Here is a 16817-nt window from a genome sequence, read left to right on the forward strand (position 1 = left end):
TAATCAAATTAATGACCTTAAATTAGCTTAGGTTAATTTGCAATCTTGAAAGAGACACAGACTAATTAATAGGTTTTAGGCACATTAGCGATTAGGCGAGTAACTGGTTGCCATGGTTGGTTTTGTGTTCATTGCCTTCGCTACTCTCCTCAACTCTAGCTATCTCCTCCATAAGCCACATTGTTCTCTATTGTTAACTTTCTTCTGCAGATGCACCTTGTGCAGGCCACCCTTCCATCGCAAAAAATAATCTTATCATTGGGAAAGAGCTGTATAAGTAATTAACAATAGAGAAGAATGTGGCTTATGGAGGAGATAACCAGAGGTGAGGAGAGAAACATAGGAAATGCACACAACGCTGCGGTGGAAGCCATGAATGCAAATGAAACAAAAACTCATCTTAAGAGTGCTTACATACATCTACCTCAACTGCTAACCAGAGGTGAGGAGAGCAACATAGGCAATGCACACAACACTGCGGTGGAAGCCATGAATGCAAATGAAACAAAAAATCATCTTAAGAGTGCTTACATACATCTACCTCAACCGCCCTAAGGTTATATAGTGCATTAAAACATCACACTCCCTCCGATTAATTCCAATTCCCACCTTTGTGAATAGGGGCTTAGAAAACTGGCTATTAAATAATCTCTTGGATGTGAGAGTGTGGCCGATTCACCTAAGCATGCAAACAATAAAATTTTTATGATTAACCTAAGATTGTAAACATTTGCACAATGTCCAGAAGTGTCAATTTGAGAACTTTCATCATCGCTACCCACAATAGGTATATGAGGGAGAGGGGAGAGGGAAGCGAGGTAGACAAGGGGAGAGAGGGGAAGGGAGAGGAGAGGGATGAGAAGAGAGGGGGAGAGAGGGGGAGGGAGAGATGAGGGCTGAGGGGAGGAGCGAGGGAAAGTATCATGCCCATGGGATACCATTTTCATGGATGAAGCACACCGATGCATGTTTTGCATAAAAAATGCATGATGCATGGCATAAAACAAAAAAAAATTCTTTCCAAGCCATAAAAATGATACAAAATGGGCAGGATACTTTGCATAAACCTTAAATAGGGTGATTTTAAGGACCATTGAAATGTTAGATATCAATGCTCCACCGTCGTGTAACTACGCGGGAACCAGCTAACTCTACTTGTAAGCCCCCCATATGAGGAGAAGGCATTTGAGTAGCTAGGTTATCCGGTAGGTCCTGGTTTGGACACCAGATGGGGGCCATGTGTGGCCTGATGGCTGGACGGCTTCAGATAAAGTTGGCACACTGCCAACTAGGCTATATGCAATTGCGGGAAGGCATCCCATGACTGACCGCACTGACGGTAGACAGAGCATTTCCCGAGGCAACCCACTCTCGAGCTGCGGGGCCCGTTTGGAGCCCCAGATGATCCCTGATGGCTCTGGGCTGAACGGATACCATGGTTTTAACGTGTGGTCGATGGCCTATTTCGACCTCCAGTTAGCCGTTTTAGGCCGACTGGGTCGGTCTCCCAGTTGGGTCTAACTGACTACGACTGGTGGCTTCATCATCTATGCCATGGTTTTAACGTGTGGTCGATGGCCTATTTCGACCTCCAGTTAGCCGTTTTAGGCCGACTGGGTCGGTCTCCCAGTTGGGTCTAACTGACTACGACTGGTGGCTTCATCATCACTGGCTACAGCAACCCTAATTCCTTAGCATCCAGCCTCCGCCCTCTACTGTTTCCAGCACGCCATCGAAGCTTCTCACATAGGAGCGCACGGCTGGGAGGCAGCGCCATCTATTGTATTAGTTTTACAGTAATCAAATTTTTGATTCTCCATACTATCTGCTTTTCTCTCTTGCATACGAGATCCTGTTATCTGTTGAGCACATACGTTGTATTGTTTTCTTACAGCAAAGTATCATGTCCATCAAGCACCATTTGCATGGTTGGAAGCACACTAATGCATGTTTTGCATCGCAAATGCATGATATCTGGTGAAAAACAAGGAGCTATTCTTTCCAAGTGCTTAAAATGGTACCTGATGGGCATGATAATTTTCATGGATCTTAAAATATGTTAGTTTAAGGTCCATGCAAGGTATCATGCCCATTAGGTGCAAATAAATGGCTAGAAGCATGCCAATGCATGTTTTTGCATAGAAAATGCATAATGTATGGTAAAAAACAAGTATCGTTTCCAAGCCTTACAAATGATACTTGGTGGGCATGATACTTTGAACGAGCTTTAAACTAGGTGATTTTAAGGCCCATGAAAAGTATTATGCCCATTGGATACCATTTGCATGGCTAGAAGACCGAAAATATTCTTTTCAAGCCATGCAAATGGTACCTGAAAATCATGATACTTTGGCTAGAAACCTCTTAAAATTTAAAGATGCAACTATGTGACCCTTCTAATGCTTCTCTTTCTTTACTCTATCCTTTCTTAAAACCATGAATGGACCTATTGGAACCCCACACATCAACTCAATCCGAACATCATTTTCCTCCTTCAAAATGTGACCTACATAATATTGAAGCGATAGCTTTGGTAGACTAGGGAAAGGAGAACAATTCAACATCATAGAAAGAATGGGAGCAAATAAAGAGGAAGAGATCAAGAGGAGGACGAGGTTGAAAGAAGGAGGCTGAGAGGAGGAAGAGTTGAAAGGAGGAGACTAAAAGGAGGACACTAAGAGGAAGTTGAGAAGAGGAAGAGGTTAAGAGGAGGCTAGAGGCTGAGGGGGAGGTGGTGAGAAAATGGGGATAGTTTGGGGGGACTCAAGGGAGGTGTTTGGGGGGGGTAGGGACACTTCTCCAAAATTTTAAATTTTTTTTTGGAAGGGAAAAACTTGCGTGAGTTTTGCCCCAACACTAGAGAGGGAGGATGGTAGGGCGACCTTTCAAAAGGCATGGGGCGAGTAAATGCCTCAGATGCTGGTGGGGGAAAAAGGGAGGCATACTATCTTGTACAACTGAAAAATGGTTATAACTACCTCCAAGAACACTCTCTTGGACTTTTGTCTCTAAAATGTTTCCTGCACAGTCGACTGCTATGAGACTATAGTCTAATTGATATATTAGTCTAGTTTTGGCTTGAGCTCAGCTCACTTGTTGAATTTTGTGTTCAGCTCTCCTGTACATTTGGATGTCTTAAATTATATCTACAATCATTCTTTAGTTATCCGTTCTATTTCTGACTGTGTTGCTCCTCGAGATTTCATTGCTTCTAGTTAGAGTTATTCAAGTGTTTTGCATTGTGAATGAGTTTGGAACACATTTGGCGATCCTATTCAATGTTTGAACTCAGAATAACAGCGGATTAGTACTGAAAGGTGACGGACAACAATCGGAGAACACTCTGATTCAACAAAGAGCAAGGTGATGAGAAGACCTCTTCACCACAAAACAAGAAACAAGGACGACAATTGCAGACTGCAAGTGAAGGCTGCAAGTGAAGGGAAGCAACAAAAGAACAAGACAATTGGTACTACAACAACAACAACTCAAGTAAGAAAGAGCAACAAGCAATACGACTTCATTCCACCTCAAAAAAAGTCACAAACATGCCAAAGAGCAACACAACTCGAGAAGAGGATGAGGAGGTAACCAACAAGCAAAAAAGAATAGAAAAGAGCAATCCGACAACGCTTTGACAAGCAATCCGACAGTAGTTGACACTGACCCACAGTTGGTACACATCTAGCTATAGGCTTATACATTACAGCACGAAGACAAATCAACTTCAATCCCTTGCCACCTCAACCAAAAAATAAGGCACATGTTCTCCAAGCTGCCAGGATGCAGAACCCCTTAGTCAAAGTAGCAAAGTTCGAAGGGAAGAAAGGACAAGATCTAGATAGTCATATCGGACAGTTCGAGATGCATTGGACAACTAGCAGATTTGGAGCTCCACCTGATGAAGTAAAGAAACAACAATTTGCAGCTACTTTTGAGGGTAAGGCAATGACTTGGTTTATGCAATATGGTCTTGCAAATTTTGCAGATTATGATGCCTTGAAAGTCTCATTCCTAAGTAGATTCAAAAAAGAAAAAACACCAGAAGCAGTTCTAAAGAAGCTTTGGATAACGCACAGTTGTATATAACTTTTCTGATAATATAATATAAATCACATTTTTTTGGGGGGGGAAAAAAAGAAGTTTTGGAATATAAAACAAAAAGATCTAGTGGTGAAGGACTATGTACAGAAATTCAGGAGTCTGAATCAGAGGCTAGTTGCCCCACAAAGGCCTACAGATGAACTTGGATACTACTTTTGCAAAGGACTAACCAATCAATTAAGAATTGTAATAGCACGAAGAGATCAGTTGGGAGGGGCAAATGACTTCAACAACATGGTGGAAGCAGCTCAAAGAGCAGAGAGAAGACGTGGCTGTAAAACAAAGTCAAAAAAAGAAAAGAAGAAAAGAGCATAGGGATCTTTATGAGGGAAGAGGTTTTATCACAAGACAAATAGAAGACATTATCAGCATTTCTCGATATCTTTGTTCCCTTGCAGATACCATAAGCATTCTCATACAACGCTGAGTTAACACCCGTCACTGTCAAGGTGCCAATAACCTGGACATAGTCCCAGACAACATGTGAATACTATTGATCGTCAAAAAGGGAAAAAGGAAATATCATATAGAAAAGCTTTGTGGCGAGACCTGGTTACCATAACCGATGTGCTGGATATGAGCACTAAAAACATGGGAAAGATAGGCTCCAAGCGACGTGTCTTTAATGGGCACGATTATTGTGATGTCAAGCATATTGAGCACAATAGATTGCGTGTTCTTCTTGCACCCAACATTGTGCAATATAAACTTTGCCTGTCCAAAAACCTTGAATTTCTCTACAATCTTCACATAGTCAGACCATCGATTCCTCCAGAAGGTCAGCTGCTCTCACGCATTTTCAATTTGTCCACAAACCATTTAGATGTCCACAATCACAGTACACATACTTTGATGAACGGGGAAAGAAAGAGAAAGCAATGACTTTTTGGAGGGGGTGATAGATCTTACTATTAACAGATCCTCAGGTAGACCCCCGTCTCCCACGATCAACTCATCGCGTTGCTTGTATGAAGCCCCTAGCTTGATAATAGTTGCGGCCAAAGTTACTAAAGGAAGCTGATTTCCCTTTCCCTTATTTATGAGAATTTTACATCTTTCTTTGAACTAGCAGATAGTGCCCTGGGGATAGATTTCTGGCACTACACCGAAAGGCTCTATCCTCTCCACCCTAGTCGAAGGGTCAAAGGCAATGCTGTAGTCAGTGGTCCCTCCATCACTCCTTGGGTTTCTAGAGCGAACGGAGAAATTACTTACTCTTATGCAGTCACCTATGTTCAAGAACTTCACAAACTCTCCATAAAAGAGCTCATCTATGTGCAAGGTTATGAAGCCTAGACCAACCCTATCAACAACGAGGTCAACTTTCAAGCATCTCTAGTAATTTGCATTGGTGGGCATGTATGTTCCGTACTTATATAGGACCTTTCCATCAAACACACAATTTTTGATTGTTAGATCAATCTCTGAAACTTGGAGGACTTTTAGCACTGGCTCAATTTCAAGACCGCACCAGTTATGGGCCTCATGGAGAGCATGTACGTTCACATTCTCTACACATGGTGGATACTCTTCCTTTACCTCAACTAACTTGGGCTTCTTATCATCCACAAGATCGATTGTATTGATTCATGACATCTATCTGCTTTTTTTTTTAAATGATTGCATTAATTCATGGGATTGGAAGATTGCATGTTTCTTTTTTTTAAATTTAAGTTTGTTAAAGCGAAGTTTCGGTTAATATACACATTCAATACTAAGGACGCTACAACAACACATACTCAATCATAGGTTTTTAAAAAAGGAATATGCCGCTTGTAAACAACGCCATGCAGCATCAGTGACAAAATTGTAGCGTTTGAGGCAAAAATCAATTAGGCTCTCTAGGAGAGCGATTGGCATCAATCAGCAATAGATGACGGCAGGATTAAGTGTCTCATGGCTGCAAAAAGCACACGGCGCAGCATAAATATGCAGAGAGGTGGTAGAAGTGGTAGCAACTTCAACTTGCAAGCATTTCAGGCGTCAATGACGAAACCGAGGGACGGTGCAAGACAGTAGGCATGCTCTCTGACACTAGATGAACCGATAAATTGATAGTAGAAGCACGCTGCAGCAGAGAGCTTGGGCAAGCAGTTTGAACTTTGAACTTTGCATTGAGGCTTGAGCAGCACATGAAAAAACGCAGACGAATTTGCAGCATCGCGCAATCCTCAGGCTCAGCTTACGGGCAGGGGACCCCTAATCCCATCTATGAGCAGCACATGAAAAAAAGTAGACGCAAACCCCAATCTGTAGCATCGCGCAATCTTGAGGCACAGCAACCTCTAATCCCAACTACGAGCAGCAGTCGAAAGAAACCTCTCTATAAGATTAGCATCCTAAACACACGATGGAACAAGAAGGCACCCTAATATTAAGCGGGAGTCAAACAACGAAATTTCCATATTCGCTGTGCCAAACACTTGCAGATCCACCCTTGCACTCCCCAAGGCCATCCCTATGCAACGAAGAAAGGCAGAAAACAACAAATCACGATCCCAACACAAAAAGCCACAGATCAGAAACACCCAGCGATCCCGCTACAGACATAGGCAAAGCTCCTATCGTCACCGCTACAGGCATACGCGCACAGACAAAGACCTCGAATTGCAGCGCAACAGACCTTTTGAATCAGCCATCTCGGTGTCCGAATCCTCTCAGCACGAAGCACACAAAGCGTACACAACCATATTGCAAACAAGCAATCCACAAGCATGCATTTATACAAACACAAATGCAATCTATATCGTGTCAGCGCAGATACAAATCTGCCTGACATGATCTTCCTCTCCATCTCTGTTCGATTCCGTGATGAAGTAGAGGCCAAGAATGGCTTCACTTGTGCACAAATCGATATGGGCACAAATCGATACCTATCTACCGCGATTAGCTCGCTTCCATCGCCACGCTTGCACACAGGGTCAAAATATCGCGGATTCGACTCCTTCAAGGCCACGCTCACACAACGCTATTTATAAAAAATCTAACCTAACAAAGCAGCGCGCTAATCCGAGTCAATGTGACTAGCGTTAAAGGCGAAAGGCCAAAAGCCTCCACAACCATGACAAGGGACCCTTTGCAGGGCCAACAAGATCAGTGGGAATAACATGATCAGTGGGAGTAACATGATCAGTAACATCGGGGCCGTGTTTGGTGGAGCTGGCAATTAGATCATGTGCTCCATGGGTCCACAGTGAGGTCCTATGGGGAGGGTAAGCAGTGTCTTGGAAGGCGTGTAGCTGATGATAAAATGCTTGATGGTGTGGCACAATTGTTATGGTTTGTCCGCAACTCACCTTGTCCCTATAGCACCTCACAGATTTAAGATCTTTTGTGGGTGGCTTGCAGGTCGTTGAAAATCTGGAGCTGATGATTGAGTGTGTGTGTGAGAGAGAGAGAGAGAATGAGAGAGATGGCGATTTTGAGCACAAAGATAGCCATTCAAAAGCTCAGTGTAATAGCTCTGCATAATCCTTCTTCTTCATTGTTTCCGCCATGGCTGCCCTCCCCTCCCTCGAGTCTCTTGCCCCTTCGCCCTTCTTGTCTTCTACCTCTCTTCACCTCCCTCTTCCCCTGCCCTCCCCTCATCGAACCCCCCCCCGCATCTTCTCCCAATTAGCCACCCCCCCTCGCTCAGCCGAGACTCCGCACAGCGCAGGCTCCTTGGGACCCAAAACAATTGATCGGCCTAGCTTTGCCCAACCTCAGATCGAAGCTCCCCCATCGGTAGCATCCGTTCTTTGCAATCTCTTAGAAGACGTGGTGAATGCTTTGGAACCTCCCTGGCCTAGAACCAGTGATCCTGCCGTCAACCTCGCTGGTAATCTCTTCCCGCTGCTTGATGAGAGCCCTCCCCAGCCTTGCTTGGAAATCACAGGGACAATTCCGGAATGCCTTAATGGAGTCTACGTGAGGAACGGTCCCAACCCACTTCACATGCCAAGAGGTGGGTATCATCCGTTCGATGGAGATGGCATGCTTCACTGTGTGAGAATCAGCAACGGAGAAGCCTTCCATGCATGCCGTTTCACTCAAACTAACCGCTTTCTCCACGAGATGGCAGCAGGGCGGCCTCTTTTCATGAGGCCGCTGGGGGAGCTTAACGGTTTGGCAGGAATTGCGAAGCTCGGTCTCCTGTCGCTGCGACACTCCTTGGGTGTGCTGGATATGGAGAGGGGCTTTGGGCCTGCCAACGCAGGGCTTGCGTTCTTCGACGGTAAACTGTTAGCTATGTCGGAGGATGACATGCCATACCAAGTCAGGGTAACTGAGGATGGCGATTTGCAGACCGTGGGAAGATTCGACTTCTCGGGGGCATTGAAGGCCGCCATGACTGCGCACCCCAAGATTGATCCGATGACAGGAGAGATGTTTTCCTTCAGCTACAATCTGCTCCAGCGGCCTTATCTCAAGTTCTTCAGAATTACGCCGGATGGGAAGAAGGGAAAAGATGTTCCAATTACAATCACGGAGCCTACGCTGATTCACGACTTCGCGATCACAGAGAAGTACGCCGTGTTCTGCGAGCATCAGATCGTGTTCCGTTTGCAGGACATGTTTATGGGAGGCTCTCCGATCGTATGCGATGCGAACAAGGTTCCCAAAGTGGGGATTCTACCTCGCTACGCGCAGGACGAGTCCAAAATCAAGTGGTTCGAGTGTACGGGAGCTACCTGCTTCCACTTTCTGAACGCTTGGGAGGAAGGCGACGAAGTGGTGATGGTAGGCTCAGAGAATGCACCGCTAGACGTCATGTTTCCTAATCCAGAGAGGCTGGAGTGCAGGCTAACGGAGTTTCGCTTCAACATGCGAACGGGAAGGTCTCGAACGCAGCAGGTGAGCTCGGCAAACATCGACGTGGGGAGGATCAACGAGAGGTTCACAGGCAGGAAGATCAGGTATGTGTACATGTGCACGTCGGGGCCATGGCCAAACTACTCAGGCGTTGCGAAGGTGGATTTGCAAGCGCCGAGGCTGCCTGCGAGGCCGAGCTCGCCGGGGATCAACACAGGCGAGCCATGCATTGTGGGATGGCGCAATTTTGGGCAAGGCTTCTACGGCAGCGAGCCGTTTTTCGTGCCCAGGAGAGCATCCGCAATAGATGAGCGCCATAGCCGCGAGCTCGAATCTCATCCTGAAGCAGAAGAAGCTGAAGACGATGGATACGTACTTGCTTTTGTTCACGATCGACGCAGCGATCAATCGGAGCTACTGATCATGGATGCGAGGTCGCCTGATCTTGCGACTGTGGCGTCCATTAGGATGCCTACTCGCGTCCCCAACGGATTCCATGGCCTCTTCATCAGCGAGCAGGAGCTCCAGTTGCAACGATAGCGGATGCATTTTTTTCCTCCACTTTTAGCAGTGCCGCAGTTTGAGCAGCGGGCGTGGCTGCACCGACATATTTGGCAATAGCCCCTCCTATCTGCACAGCATATATCTGCTGCCAATTAATTAGTGTGCATTTACATGCATTGATAGATGCTCTATGCATTCTCGCACTATGACTTGTCCCCATGATGGATGATGTTCTATGATGTTTGTTGTCGGTCATGGGTTGCAAAGAATGCAATCTTGGCTAACAATATTCTAAGGTAGAATAGCTTTAAAGCTAACTACAAGTGTAAAGATCAACAATTTTTTAAACCAAATTAAATGTTCTTTAACTCTTAAAATAGGCACCCATGATGAGTTTTATAAGGCAATTAGTAAAAGGGAGATATTAGTAGAAGGGGCTCTACATATGCATGACACATGTTTGAATAATGGGAAGTCACGGTAAACGAGGTGGAGCAATAAGTTACTCTTGCCATAGTAGAGTAATAAGTTGCTCCATCGAGATCTAGTGTTTTTCAGCAGGGGAGAGTGGCAAGTGATTGGCTCATGAGGTTGAAGGCGGAAAGACTAGGTAGAGAAGGAGATTTTTGATGGGCTTGCAAAGCTTCGTGCCGTTGTGCTATAGGTTGATAGTTTGGTTTTCGCAAGTGAAGAAGGGTAGAAGTAGACCATCGATTACGAAGACACGTGGGCTAAAAGTCCTTGAGGTGAGCGTAGAAAGTGCTTACATCGATGTTGCTCTTTCAAATCTTGAGGATAAATTTCTCGAGTCGTGTTGCCTTGCCGGACTTTGTTCATTGAAAGAGGAGAGGGTCTTTGTTTCATTTGCATCTTTAGATAGTTTGCCGAATTGCTGTGAAGAGTGTGCATGGTGTGAACTAAGTTGACACAAAAATATATCGGGTGGAAGAAGAAGAGACCTCTACGGGGAGTGATTATGTGCAGAGCTTTGCAACAAAAGAACATGCATACCTTTCACAGTATGTTTGGGTATTGTTTAAAAGGTATTGGGCAACCCCTCTTCTAGATCGTTTCGAAGAACGTGAGCGTTGATGACCTCCAATCGAGAGTAGAGTTATATGTGCGGTATGGGGATGATGAGATGAAGCACCGAGTGTGTTTGAATAGTGCGAATATATTTTATCACTCGTTTATGTTTTGGAAATATATGCTCGTGTCAATTTGGAATGCCATTTACTAAATGTGTATTGAAGATGTTGTAGAGCGGCCAATAATATCCCTTTGCCTTGTGGGTGATCCCCTTTCGAGGCAGTGGTATGGATATGGTGCGCCCCCAAAGTTTGTGGATATCCACGATTGCTCCCTACTCTTTACGACGAACGAGCTAAGCTCCATCTTCTCCACTGTGGATGCTCGATGGACATAGCCGCTCATCGACAAATAGATAAAGGGAGCCTTGGAGAGTGCTCCAAGATATTTCGAGATTGTTGAAGAGGGTTCTGTTAGATATCAATGATCCACTCTCGTGTAACTACGTGGGAACCAGCTAACTCTACTTGTAAGCCCCCCATATGAGGAGAAGGCATTTGAGTAGCTAGGTTATCCGGTAGGTCCTAGTTTGGACACCAGATGGGGGCCATGTGTGGCCTGATGGCTGGACGGCTTTAGATAGAGTTGGCACACTGCCAACTAGGCTACATGCAAGTGTGGGAAGGCATCCCATGACTGGCCGCACTGAGGGTAGACGGAGCATTTCTCAGGGCAGCCCACTCTCGAGCTGCGGGGCCCGTTTGGAGCCCCAGATGATCCCGGATGGCTGTGGGCCGAACAGAGACCATAGGTTGGTTGCTCTATCCTGCGCCACAGTTCTATCGAGGAGTCGGTGGCCTATTTCGGGACCGACCTCCAGTCGGTCGTTTTGGGCGGACTGGGTCGCGGTCTCCCAATTGGGTCTAACCGACTACGAATAGTGGCTATATAAGAGCAAGCCCATGAAGCCCATATTCATCACTAGCTACAGCAACCCTGATTCCTTAGCATCCAGCCTCCGACCTCTACTGTTTCCAGCACGCCATCGAAGCTTCTCACACAAGAGCGCACGGCTAGGAGGCAGCGCCTTCTATTGTATCAGTTTTACAATAATCAAATTTTTGATTCTCCATACTATCTGCTTTTCTCTCTTGCATACGAGATCCTGTTATCTGTTGAGCATAGACGTTGTATTGTTTTCTTACAGGTTCTCCCTAGAGTGTGAAGATTGGTGGTCAAGTTGGCGTACCTATGAAGTTCAAGAGAGTGAGATGCTTGGTAGGAGGCCAAGAAAAGAGCTTATGATCATGGAAGCTTCATCAAACAGTAACAATAGCATAGTGCCTCGTGTTCTTGACTATATTCCTTGATCTCTAAAGGCAAATGTGGGATACATATAGGTTAAGCCATAGAAAGTCTCACAAGTGTTATAAAAAATCATGGTTTTATAAAAGCTTGAGCTTCGACTGGTGATAATTTACGATTTTTAAAAATCATGCTTTTGTTAAATCTTAAGCTTGTTCTGGTGATATTTATGGGCTAAATAGTATGTGCTCAACTTTTGTATGGAACCGCTTATTGGAATAAAGCATCTGGAAATTTTTTGAAAAATTAGCTCAAATGTACAGTTGGCTTCACGTCAATTGGGTGACTGTATCAAAAATTATAAGTTTAAATAGTTGGACACCTCAATAGTTGTTCTTTTACCCATTAATTGGATGTGAGTTGTTATGGAATAAAGAATTGGGTGTGGGGAGTTAGGGAAGCCTCCATGTAGCATGAAGCATGATTGCCATGTCAATAGATGCATGCTGGAGAGCACATGCCCTTGATGAGATGTGTAGATGATCTACATTAGGCTTGAGAAGAAGCACATGGGGGTTGTGCATGGATTTCCTTTTTTGGGATTGCTTGGGTCTTCATGGTCCATGCAAGATGGTTATGGATACAGCTCTTTATAGGCTAATCCAAGAGCCCACCAACTACCTGGAATACTGGTGGTTAGGGGAGTTACAACATGCTTGCATGGAGGATCTGTTAGGGCCCTCGTCCTGCTAGAAATGTCTATACCCTAGCCAGATATGGAGAAGTCACCAACCCCATAAAAGACAACCTATTTGATTGGATATCTCACATCACCTTGGACCTAACCTAGCTCACATAGTGTGGGAAAGTTTTCAAACATACCCACCTTCATCGCTTAAGTTGTAGCCTCCTCTCCTAGCTCTACAAACCCCACCCGTGTGTTTTCTGAACCTACATTTCTCATTCAAGACCTTCACTCCAAGATCCATAGGAGCAACTATCCATCCCATCCTCCCCCATTCTAACAAATTCACTACTCTAGCTCTCTAATTGCCTATAGAATCAAACTGCTTCGTTCACACATCCTATCCAAATTCTAGAGTTCTAGTCCCCGCTTGCAAGTGGCAAGAAGCTTGGATGACACACGCTTGCACTTCCTTCTACAATTCCTTCTGCTTGTGCTCTTCACAACACATGACAACTCTCCCTCATGAGTTGATATGAACCCATGATGCTTCTTCTTTGCATAGCCAAAATGATTTGCATGACAACTCTCCCTCATCAGTTGATATGAACCCACGATGCTTCTTCTTTGCATAGCCAAAATGCTTTTCATGTCAACACGCCTTCATGGTTTGTAGGTTGCTATCCATTTCCTGCCTCTTGTGGATGTGCTGCAAATTGAGGTTGAATTCTAGCCACATGTGCATTGGGCATGGTTCGTCAACATTGCTACTTAACATTTCGCTTCCAACTTAAAATGGAGGGCGTTTGTGGGGAAATTGCATGGTACGGAAAAGACGAAAAGATAGAAACGACATGGAGGGAACTTCTATGCAAAAGACTTGCATGATTTTCCACCAGATGCATTGCCAAGACTTATGTGCATATAGGGTGTAGCCACACTCGCTCCACCATTAGGAGCACTCCTTCGAGAATAGATCAGGAGACTATGTGAGGTGTAAGGAAAGAATATCCCACCCAAGTTCTCAAAATTAAGTAGTAGGCTACACTTTTGAGTCACAACCTTGGTACTTGCATATTGTGAGAAGGGTCTTTCATGTAGTAGGCCTTTAGCTAGATGGATGCATGGCTTCATCTATTGCCCTCTTTACTAGGTTGAGATGAATTAAGTGAAGAAAAATTTTCATCCCAAGCAAGGTGCCCCCAAACTATTGTGGAGCAATTGATCCAACCCATTTTGAGGCACTGCTACCATTAGCCCCTTTTTTTACGCTATTCATCGATGCTTATTATTACCTAATTTTCAATGATAATGACATCTGTCCATATTTGAGCCAAAATGTCATAACGTTGGAATTTTGTTGATAATAGTACATGTTCTAGAAGAAAGCATCGATATTACCGTCAATATTAGCATTGCTAAAGCCTCTGGAAAAAGATATAGCATCCAAAAAAGCATCAATAGTCAAATTTAATAAATTTGGATAGGGTGGGGTTGAGGTGGGGTTTCACCCTACATCTTGAAATAATGAAATCAAGTCAAATGATTTCACAAGCAAAAATATATTTGTATCAATATATACTGTCCTCCATTCTTTAATTAATTGAAGCATCACTAGAATATTCATTATGAGATTTATATTCATCCTCTCGATCAATTGTGGCCAAGTCTCGCACATCTTCAGTATGTAGATCAAGGTCTCCAAAATCAATGTCTGAGAAGCACTCCAAGGAACTCAAACTAGCATCAGTATGTAGATCAAGGTCTCCAAAATCGTCAATGGTAGTCCCACCCTTACCCTCCACATGTGAAGTAAAATACCAAACTCTTCTTTTATCTATAGATTTTAGCCTAGTCGCTAGTAACTCTCCACAAGACTTGACTTCTTGTAATTCTAGAAAGAGAGGAGATAAAGAGTTAGCTCTCAACCAGAAAGTGAACTTCTCACCTCTACCAGGGTCCGTTAACCCTATAACATTAAGTCACGAAGGATACAATTTTTTTTAGAATTCTTCTTTTGCCCCTTCTTAGCCATGGGGTTGGGGCTGTTTACTTGCACAGTGGCAGCTTTAGATTGTCTTCTTTTATGTTGAACCACAGTAAATTCCTTGCCTTGACTAGAGTCCTCTTGATTAGCTGGAGTACCCTTCAATTGATCTTCTTTTGATTCCTCTTCACTCTCCTCTATCCCTTCAATGGCATCCTCTCTGTTGACATCCTCTTTAAATTCCTTTTAATTCCTCTTCAGTTTCTGACCCAATTGGTTCTAATCCAAGTTTCTATAAATGACATAGGAGGTCTAACACCAGGGAGAAATCCTACTAAGGCATGTGTACACAGCCATAGATCTGAGTCATTTAGTAGAGTATCATCCAAAAACACCATATTTGACTTACCTGAGATAGCAACTTCACCCGCTCCATCAAGATGTTGTGCTCCATTAACATTTTGTTATGTAGCAGTCTAGATTCCATGTTTTCCTGTGGCATGTGATCTTTGGCTCTCTCTTGGTTGGCTGCAAGGAGCCTCGACTCAGTTAAAGGTGGCTTAGAATATTCATGATTTTCTCTTATGCCTCCTACGCACTCTTCTCATGGAGTGTCTTTGCTTGCTGAGGTAGGTCCGGCTGATCAACGAGCCTCCAAAGGTTCCATCTTTACATTCAGCACTACTTTCTTCTTTATGATTGCAAGCGAGTTCATTGGCATCTTTGCTCTAGTTACCATTGTCATCCCATCTTTCATCTGATGCAAGGATATCAATTGCCTTGCCCCGTTCGATCCTAAGAGTACTCAGTTTCATTTCTGCACTAGGGAGAGGCAAAGACCAAGGCTTGGTGTACATATCCAATGGCCAAGGGCCCATCTTTTGAGGTGAGGCTAAAGAAGCCCACCCATGGCTTCTGAGCTGGATGGGAGTAGGAGGGTTGAACCACTCCTCCTCCTCTACCTCCTCAGCCTCCTCAGGCTAGCCAAAGATCCATTTCTAGGCGGGACTGGTAAGTGAAGATTTGAATGGTTTGGCATCAAAAACGGAAATCATCTCTCATCTAGAGTATCAAGCTCATTAAACTTGTGCAAAGGGGAAACCAAGTTAGCTCACATGGCAAAAGGAACCTCTGTAGAAAGTCATGCATTGCATGCAAGCGAAAAGGAGTGGACTCAGGATGAAAGGATGTTGAGAGGTGAGGGTGACTTGAGTGACCATTGCCCTCGAAAGCTCTGTCCTCTCCATCCCCATCCCCATCCCCATCCCCATCCCCATCGCCATCATCCATTTCCATCTGTACTCTCGACACCTTAAATTTGGTCAATTCATTTTTGCATATTCTCTCCATTATCTAGTACAAATGCAGAAATTTGCTCTCAAACAATTTTATGTCCCTACCTTGCCTTGTAACACCTCACTCACCTTGTCATCTTCATCATCCCTTATTCTTGGAGATTTTGAGTCCCTATTTTTCAAATATTCTAGTAACTTAAAATAAAGATTCATGAACAATCCATCCTTGTGCCATAAACCATTCTAGTCATGCTTTTTTATGAACAAATCCCTTAACAAATTTCATGAGCCTCTCAAAAAAGAACATCCATTGACTAGAGATAATGCCACCTAGAAGACACATCTCATCCACAAGGTGCATTGGTATATGCTCCTATATATTGAAAAGCTAGTTGGAAATTATTTCTCCATTAGCCACAAGGGCTCTATACATTCCATCCTCAACCTCGAGAACTTAGATGAATTTGATTCTCTTGAAATCATCCACTTGTACAATGTACATGTTTACTAATTAGTCAAAATAAGACATGATGTAAAATAAATAAACAAATTTGTAGAGGTCATTTTCTCATGGTTGCTTACATCATAGCTATCCTAGCCAATAAATGATTTCACACAAACCTTCGACTGAGAAGTCTTGAATGGTGAATGGTAAAATATGCTGCCATACACATGCAATTGATAAGAAATAGGTAAGATATAGTCATTTATGAAAATGACTCAAGAATATTCAAATGCTTCATATTTAACAAGCTAAACTTATAATAGATTATTCCAATCATGGCTCTTTAAGCTAGATAATTGATCATGATTAGTGAACATGTCCCTAAGGGATGCTCCATATCCAATAGGTGTCCTTTTGGCCACCATTATTTCCTTTACTAGATGATACTCATCCTTAGATAAGATCCATGGAGCATATCTCAATGATATGTGACCCGTTCATTGCTATCCTCCTTTGGCTATAGGCAAGGTTTCATTTTATCTAATTAAAGATCTCTTCTAGATGCTATTGTATCCATTGCATTGATCTTATGTCTCCACAAAGCTTCCTCTATGTTCTTGAACATATGCCTGGGATCTAAAATGTGAGAAATCTTCAAAGATATCTAAT

General features: G+C 43.7%; 1 protein-coding gene across 1 annotated transcript; it reads left to right on the forward strand.

Moving 5' to 3' along the window:
- The first annotated feature begins 7490 nt into the window (after positions 1 to 7490).
- On the forward strand, positions 7491 to 9765 carry LOC147894662 (9-cis-epoxycarotenoid dioxygenase NCED4, chloroplastic-like). The gene has a single exon (XM_087384350.1). The coding sequence runs from the start codon at positions 7600 to 7602 to the stop codon at positions 9436 to 9438; it is 1839 nt and encodes a 612-aa protein (XP_087240476.1). The 5' UTR covers positions 7491 to 7599; the 3' UTR covers positions 9439 to 9765.
- The last annotated feature ends 7052 nt before the right edge of the window (positions 9766 to 16817 follow it).

This window comes from Dipteris shenzhenensis, chromosome 14 (genome assembly GCF_047967505.1).
Source record: "Dipteris shenzhenensis isolate YYH24624 ecotype China chromosome 14, Dip_SZ_1.0, whole genome shotgun sequence".
Taxonomy (NCBI): domain Eukaryota; kingdom Viridiplantae; phylum Streptophyta; class Polypodiopsida; order Gleicheniales; family Dipteridaceae; genus Dipteris; species Dipteris shenzhenensis.

Coding starts and splice junctions, on each gene's coding strand:
- LOC147894662 (XM_087384350.1), top strand. CDS start 7,600: ATGGCTGCCCTCCCCTCCCTCGAGTCTCTTGCCCCTTCGCCCTTCTTG.